This window comes from Chenopodium quinoa, unplaced genomic scaffold, assembly GCF_001683475.1.
Source record: "Chenopodium quinoa cultivar QQ74 unplaced genomic scaffold, ASM168347v1, whole genome shotgun sequence".
Classification (NCBI taxonomy): Eukaryota; Viridiplantae; Streptophyta; class Magnoliopsida; order Caryophyllales; family Amaranthaceae; genus Chenopodium; species Chenopodium quinoa.
In genome coordinates, this window is record NW_018745240.1 from 1777645 (window position 1) to 1786901 (window position 9257).

General features: G+C 31.3%; 1 protein-coding gene across 1 annotated transcript; it reads right to left on the minus strand.

Annotated features, from left to right (window-relative positions):
* Positions 1 to 516: 516 nt before the first annotated feature.
* On the minus strand, positions 517 to 3761 carry LOC110711144. Its single transcript, XM_021889526.1, has 4 exons — positions 3225 to 3761; positions 2115 to 2183; positions 1628 to 2017; positions 517 to 937 (listed from the first exon to the last, which is right to left on the minus strand). The coding sequence occupies exons 2-4, from the start codon at positions 2175 to 2177 to the stop codon at positions 686 to 688; spliced, it is 705 nt and encodes a 234-aa protein (XP_021745218.1). The 5' UTR covers positions 2178 to 2183; positions 3225 to 3761; the 3' UTR covers positions 517 to 685.
* Between the last annotated feature and the right edge of the window lie 5496 nt (positions 3762 to 9257).

Here is a 9257-nt window from a genome sequence, read left to right on the forward strand (position 1 = left end):
AGTATCTTTAATTCATTGATTTAGCACCATAGTTTGTTTGTCTTCTTGACGAACCCCTATTCACCAATTGACTTCGAGCTAGCTTAAGTGTAAAGATCTTTGGCAATCATATCCTGTTCCTTGTGGACCGAACTCTTACTTGTCATTATGCTTGGTTTGTAAGGTGTTTGTTAATAAATGTGTTTGATTGAGTGTGGAATGTACGACCGTTCGCACGCCCATCAGCTACATACTAGTTTTTTTTAATAACCAAAAAATTAACAATTAGTGGGCTTTCGAATATTAAAAGTTTAATAGCTTCATTATGAATATTGAACATGATGATCAAATTTATGATTTGAAGCAATAGGTTTTCATAATTAATGTCAACACTTTTAATATCAAATCAATATATGATTACTTCTAATATCAAATCTAATAGATTTTCAAACAGCAACTTCGGTCCAGCGAATATCATGTTTTGTCGATAGTAGAGGTATGTTTAAACGAACTATTACTAATATTTAATTTGTACAAAGATAAAACGGTATAATCACAGTTTGGGATTACAAAGTAGATAACAACATGTCCAAAAGATACAACTAGAATAGTAGAGTTCAAATGAAAAAGAACAAGTCTAAATGTAGCAAGACATAATAGCCGTAATACAATGCCCAAACGAGACCAAAAAAACACTATCATAAGTTTACGCAAAGGACACTTTGAAAGCCGGAGGGGATATGGAAATCATCTGCACCACCACTTTATCCCCCTTTTTAATCTTCTTTCCCCGAATCATGTCTGTTATTCCATTCCTTATGTTACATAGCCTAATCTGGTCACGTGAGTTCCTTTTAACATAGAGACATGACGGGTACTTTTTATTCATCCAAGCAAAAACTGGCGTTTCAGGCCCCAGGGAGTCCAAATGGGATCTCGCAAAATCCAATGGCACATTCTACAAAATTGATTATCAACATAGGGATGGCATGGCAACATCACAACAAAGCTAATTTCATATATTAAAATTCAATTGTATAAAATCCATTTCTATTTTTACATTTCATTGCATAATCACTGATCCACTATTGTAAGTAACAATGCATAATCACTAACCTACATACTATTGTAAGTAATAATGTTTATATAAGTAACAATGCATAATATACTTATTGATGTGATTCCTTTTTACATTTGTAATTAACAATGTAATAATGAATCACATCAATAAGTATATATTCTGAAATCTATTTAGGTATATGCATGAGTAATCAAGGCAAAACATAATCATAGTACAGGAATCTAATTTGGATGTATGCATGAGTAATCAAGGCAAAACGTTAACATAGTACAATAATCTGATTTAGTTGTACGCATGAGTAATCAAGTTAACATTATCATAGTACAAGTCTAATCAAACACCACATGCATTATTGAACTTTTGGTTCATCATGAAGCTAATAATTGTTATTTTTCAAATTTACGGGGGGGAGGGGGGATTTAGCCTCTTATTAAGTATTAGGTTGTTTTTTTAACCAAGTCATAGTCTATATACCAAATTTCATAAATGAATAGCATCTTCAAAACAAGCCTAATAAGTGGGTATCCAAATAACGGAAAAAATTGCATTTTTATATAAATCCCTTACCAATCTACCTACATTAATGTAGGGTTGCGTGAAAGTCGCTCTGAACTCAGGCTGTCCCTCGACCTCATCAGGGCCATCACCATCACTTGAACTCCCATCAGAGAGAACAATGATATTGGAGTTAATGGCGGCTGTGGGGATCTCTATTCCTCCCCTAAAAACAGCCACATGAAAGCATCTATTTCCCTCGCACGTTATTTCAAGCATGTCTTCTAGCTGGATGTCGTTCTCCTCCACGAAATTTTCCCATCCTTTGCCAAAGTGTGTCTCCACCCGATGTCCATACGAGATATAAAGCAAATAGATGGAGTACACCTTAGTATCCTCTCCTCGTTGAACTTTAAAAATGGGAAAACCTCTAACCAACTTATTAACCTTGTTCGGGATTGGCTGTAAAGATGCATAATATTTAGCATAATACCATAAGAAAATCAAGGCATGTCATGAAATTCCATGACATGCAAGAATATATAAATAAGAGGCTCACCAAGGTGCGTAACATGGAATGGTTAATCTCAACATTAAAGCTTGGCTTTTTATTTGCCGCCATGATTACCTAAACAAAATAATATCCATTATGTATTGAATATACGACATAAACTCAAACACACAAGTTATAGATAACTACCATTGCAAACCAATACCAAAATAGTCAGTATACAATCTTTTCATTTAGTTACAGCTACATACACATAGAGGTACAACTAACTTCATAAAACTTAAAACATGGTACACTCTAAATTACCACTAACTTGGTCAATGCCTCCATTAAGTAAACCAAATCGTAGTCATGCACAACTTCACTATACATAGCCGGGTAATGTTAAAGATAAAGACATGCTTCTAAACTAAAGGACCTAGTAATGTTCAATCACATCATGTGAAAAATATTCTTGTTGATGTAGATAAAAAAAAATATTATTTACTAAAATTAGCAAGTTAGACAAGAGTTTTTGGAATGGCTAAAAGTTAAAGCTAAAATTCTAAGACACATTATAATAATAATATAAACTTTCCACAAAAAAAATATTAATAATCTAAACAATTGTCTTTTATCTTTCACTTCACAAGCAAAACTCACCACTCCAAAAAGAAACATTTGTCAAACTTAGCTTAGACACCATATAAATCCAGACAAATATTAAATATTTCCTTTTAAATCAAATGAAACAATCAAACTCATAGATCTGGGGATTGTATACTTTAACCAAAGCATATGTATACGTTATAATTAAATTGCAAATGACATGCAACAATTGCACGAGATGTAATTTCCTAAATTTTAGGTTGTCATCCACAACATACATAATTTAAATTAAATCGAAGCAAAAAAACCAACTAAAAAAAAAACCGTAAATCAGCGAATTAAGAGTAATAGGTTAAAGTTACATCACAAGAATTAAATTAATAAACAATAAATTGAAGCGACAAAATTAAGATTAAAAAACCATATTCAGCAACAGATGGGTAACTAATTAAAGTACTATTTCATAAAAATCACGTTTTTAGGACAAAACAAGTCACAATAATGTAGATGATCTGCGTCTAATTTCGTCAAATACCTAGTTAGATTAGTATTAAGGTTGTAGAGGTTTACCTGAACAAGAGAATTTTCGTACTTAGATGTCTGTTGAACAAGAGAAGGCCGCAATAGAAGGTCAACCAACCGTAGTTTGTTCGACGCCGGGAAAAATGGATAAAGTTACAAAGGAATTGAAGGACTTTTGTGTGGGGGAAGAAGATATGGGTGAATGAGGATAGAGAAGAAGAAGATTAAAGGATATTCACGGTTAGGGTTTAATTGGGTGATACTACATGGCAATAAATGAGACAAGGATAATTGCTTTTTTTTATTTTTTTTTATTTTTTATTTTGTCGAAAAGGATAGTTGTTTATGTACCCGTATCATTGTGAAGTGGTATTTTTAGTATAGTACTTTAAAAACCTTCTAGATTCACTCAATCTATTTTGTACACTAGCGATGTATGACATAGTAACATGACGTCATTGGGTAAAAATTATGGAATTCGTTTTTATTAATTAGACTTTAAATAATATTACTAAATAATTTTGTTGACATCTTTTTGGTTCAATCGAAAAATTATCCGACTAAAATAATATGTTACCCAATATTATTGAGAACATACGTAATAGTATTTGTTAAAATATAAAACACACTCCTTGGGACAGTCAATTTATTATAAAAACCTTTAAAACTTATTCTTTATTTAAACCCTTACACCGCTCGAAGTTCCAACTTTTATTACCTTGTTATAGTAGAAAATTATTAATTAGACATCGATTCACCGAAAACTAAAACTTGTTACTATACATTCGTTGTTTTTATTCCACAATGAATGTCATTTTATTACTTAATTAACGTTATTTCATTGTAAAACATACTAGTACACCTATCTTTATACCTATACCTATAAATATTTCTGTTTTTTATCTAATTATTTAACTTAAATTAATGTTTTAAAATCTTAAGGTACTTTTTTCATTTTGAATTAATCTAAAATCCAAAGCATCACCAGAGACACAAATTAACTAGTTTAACTTTTTATAAAAAATAACATCTTATACACCTTGTTACTATACTTTACTATTACATCCTAACACTTAATACATCTTATTTATTGAACTTCTTATTGTACCTTAATTAGAATTTACTACATATTCAACTTAATTAGAAATAATTAAAACTTAAATACGAATCAATTCAACTCAATGGTAAGATGTTATAACTTATGGCCATGATTTAGCTTATTATACTGTATAGTATTAGATCGTATAGAGTTAACCTATTCTAACTTAATTAGATATTACGAAAATAAATGCACTAGTAGAATCAATTCAACTTATTGGCCATGCCATATGGTAACCTTTGTGGCCATCGCCTAACTTATTAACTCTAGTAGATCTTATACACCTTGTTATTACCTGACTAGACCTTATTGAAACTTATTAGCTGTTATATCCTATAAATTTTTAAATTTTTGATAAGTGAGATATAAATTTTTAAATCCAAAAATCTTCTTTTAATATACGTTTAGATAAGTTATAGGTCTATAAAATCGAGTAAAATAAATTTATAATTCGCACAAATAATATATACGGATTTCAAATAACTAAGATCATGTATTCAATTTAAAACTTGTTTGTCTTTTTTAATTTGAATATTACAGTAGTTTTCAATTTATTTTTTATGGAAACCGATTCATGTTGATTAGTTTACGCTTCTTGAAAATGACTTTATATGACTTCAAGTGCACTTATATACATGGAATATTATTATACATGCTAAATAAAATGGCCGTTACATATTATGGGGATTAATGGGTGTAGATCGAGTTACTTGTGGTCGAAACATATGTGGTTAATTAAATTTTAAACTCTATTAAAAAAAATGAAATTTTAAACTAGGAACCATTGTAACCTTATTTGTAATTTTTGTTCCCTTTTTTTTTCTTTTTTTTGGTTTAACTCACCAAATTCAAACATATACCTGATGCCTCGCCGTTTTTTAATGAACATGCCCTGTATAAGCTGAATTCAAATTACTGTGTTGCCTTGTTTAAAAAATAAAAAAGAAAAAAAAAAATTAAAACTTGCTTGGAAACCCGTCATTTACTCCATTTGTATGTAAGGGTCTGTCAAATATGTACATCTGATCTCTAACTATTTTTTTTAGTTTTTTTCTTTTATTTTTTTGTTATTTGGGTGCTGTGTACTTTTCTAACTATAACTCTATTATACACAGTTAGTTATAATATAAATTTCATTATTTAGCCTTATTTGCATAAAAATCAAAGAGGAATTATGTACACACAACTAAAGAGGCAAATAAAATAGTTGGATTGCCAATTATATTATAAAATTAATATCTTTAAAGTGAGAAACAAATTTTTTTTTAGGAATAACATAAAAAAAAATATACTCCATTGTACATATAACATAGAATGAATAAATTATACCATGTAGATCAACATTGTACTTAGGTTTAGAATTAAAATTTGAAATTATATATTCGGATTACTAGTTTGACCAAACACATAGCTATATGCCTATTTAGGTAAAATATCAATTGGGTGTATGGTTTAGTGAAAGGGTTATTCATAAGGGTTTAGAGTACGGTATCACTAACAATTATTTATAGGGTTTGTCTTAGGGTTTACCTTAGGATTTTAGTACATGTTTGGAAGCTTCAGATTAGGTAGTCACTTGCATACGAAATAAAAACATGTGGCCAATGTAACGCCACCACTCCAAATTGAAACAATGACCTAGAATATGAGATGAATTATTTGGCCAAATGTACACCACTTTGTGTGTATGTGGTTACTAAGCATCTTGTTGATAATATGGTTTATATATGTGCTCCTATTCTATACACTAAGCACCATAATTGCCTTGGTATAGCTTTCCACTAATCCTAAATTCTTAAAAAGAAAAAAACTAAAGGCGAGACGTGCAAGAATGCCTGGTGGTACTCTAGCACTCTTGTATTTGACTCCCCCTACTGGAATGATTCCAGAAATGGATTTCACTACTTATGAATTTTTATTCAAAGATAACAAGGGTGAGTTACATATTTTATCTACTGAGACTATTGGGGCACTAATACTATATCCATCTTGCCGAAACCACACTCAATTTAATGGCTTATACATGCGTGAGTCAGGCACTAATGCAAGTCTTAAACCTGCCCCCATCTTCCTAACCTTTTTGATACTTATCCTATTAGATGTGAATTCCACATTTTCCTCAATTGGTGTCTAACATTCGTGCCATCTGGCTTATTTAATCCTCACCTTGTCCGACCTGTTTTGCACCTTCTTGATCCTAAGCCTTTTATAAATTTTGATGCACCTGTGTTAGATCTAGGTCACGAGCCAGTGCATTTGTGTATTGGCCCATACACAGATGCTTTTCAAGAAGTTAAATTGTCTCCATCTCCACACATTTTTCACCTATGGGTAGGGTTCGATGAATATGCCCAGTTTGTTCCTGGATATTATAAGGTTGACTTAACCACACTTGAAGGTGAAAAGGCCCTCTATCTTGCACGTGGAAGTAATGTAGTTATCCCAACCGATACTATAGTTGTGTGCTGGAATGTAAGAGGGTTAGCACGACCATCTGTTGTTGAACATTTTCAAACACTATATGAGCTGCACAAGCCTGGTGTTGTTGTTTTGTTAGAAACAAGGCAAGGGCTTGAAAACATAAAGTCCCTTATCAACGCACTTCCTGGTAATTATCATTACTTCCACTCCCCATCAGTAGACGATGTATGTGGTGGTGTGGTTGTAATGTGGCTAAACGATGTCCTTGCTGGTGATCAAAAGCCAATTTTTACAGACTTTGTGAGGGCAGATGTCTACTTTAAGGTAATTTTTAGCAAAATATATTAAGTACATCTCAAGTTTTTCAAAGTTTTACAAATAATTAACTTAACATCTCTTAATCTAATGGCAACAAAACTTTGCAGGGTCATCCAAGTTCAAGACATGTGTTATTCTGATTTGTGGCGGCTCGATTTCATCATCCATTAAAGATATTTAACACCGGCTCATTTGTAGTAATTTATAAGACTTTTTTACCCCGTCTGTTGTAATTTGTGGCTGTACTTTATTTGATATGGTTTTCGTTATGTGTTAAGTTGGTAATGTATTGCTCGCAACTGTCTAAAGAATGTATTTGTGTTTTATGTTATAATTTTCTTTCGAACTTTTATTTTTTAGCAATTTAAAAAATATTAAAGGATATTTCAAAGGCTATTGAAAGACATCTCAATTAGCCAAGTATTAGTACATAATGAGTAAATTCAAACGAATTACTTGTTCATTCGATCAATATTCATTTATTACAAACTAACCATGTTAAATTGGAAGGAAGATAAAATTTATCCCAAAGTACATAATGACAACACACAATATCAATATTGCAAACTCAACTTCTTATAAATTACTCACCATTTAAAATACATACTCACAACAATCACAGCCCAAGATAGCACAAGTATAGCAAGAAGTAAGTTTTTTTGCCTAGTAAGTCCAAGGTTTTCGTTGCATAACTTCACCACCAATGATATGGTGTTGATTAATTCAGCCTTCAGTTCATCCACTTCATTCACGAGGGACTCAATCTTATCAACTAATTCACCATTCCCACTGTTACGCTTAGACACGGCTTCTTCTTCCCATTCAAAAAAACCACATCTCTTTGCATTATCCTGACACATATATGATTATAATGTTAGGTTTCATTGTAGATGAATTTATAAATAAATTACGACCAGCACATTATTACCTGTCCGTAAGGACAATGTAGATAGCGTTTACCTGCATTATGCCCCCTCCGGACGGCACTAATTTTGGCAGGTATTCCGTGTTCACATAACACTTGCTTACCACTTGACATTAATGAACAAGAATTAGAGCTTATTGTGGGTTTTGAGTTTGCCCTAATGGCCCTTATCAACATCCCATTTATAAGCCAAGCTGAGTATTTTATACACTTGATTATGATAGGTGGACCAACCACAACTTGCTTTTGTAACTACCACAGCTAAATGAAAAAAACCCTAGTATGTGACCCAGTGAATGTTGCCAATAATTTGATTTTTTTTTTTAATAACTATCCTTACCTTCATAATATTCGTTTGTGACCATCTTTCGTGTGACATGGAGGGGTGCTTTAAAATGTTGGCGTTAATCTAAAAAAGTTTATCTAGCATATTATGCATGAGGTACAAATTGTCTAACCATTGTTTTATAATTATCGGTTCTATGTCATCTACAATTGACTGTAATTATTTTTATTGTAATTGAAATTAAGTTAAATTACAATGCAAGGTGCAATTGTGGTTGGATTTATGATGTAATTGCTTGCCCTTGATATTAGCATCGTGACAATTATATACAAACTTCAAGTGAGGTGTTAGCCTACAATTATGCTAACACATTAGCAAAATATATACATTAATGCATACACTTATATAAGTAACGATATATGCAAATCATATTGTATTGTTAAATATATTGTAATAGTATCATAATCAAAAGTGTATTTATTTTATCACAATTATGTGCTTACATATTTGATTTAATGGCATTGTTAGCAAAAAAAATGATATGAGTTATTTAAATGTCCTAATACATATGTCAACCATAAAATGAAATTCATTATAATTTTGTTTATCCAAACATGAGGATCAATGGTAATGACTAACAATACAAGGATCTAAGCTCATCAGTTTATCAATCAATGGTAATGAACTTCGTGTGACTTACTATTTAAAGTACTTTTATGACAACACTTTCAAAAGTGCCTTTATTCATTTTACTTGTTTATATTTTATTTTAAAAGTAATTTTATTCATTTAACTTGTTTATTCACTTTTAAAAGTACTTTTATGATCAATGGTAATCGAGTTTGAGCTTTTACAAAGTCGATTTCTAGTTGCTCGCGAGCTGCTCAACTCAATAAGTGCCCCTAATGCAAGGAGTGACATATAAAGCGTTGGTACAGTTTATTGTCTATAAATTAATTTTTTTTTTCGAATTTAACGTAATACAGTGGTGCAAGTGTAACATTAAAAAAAGGGAATCCTCCATATTAATAT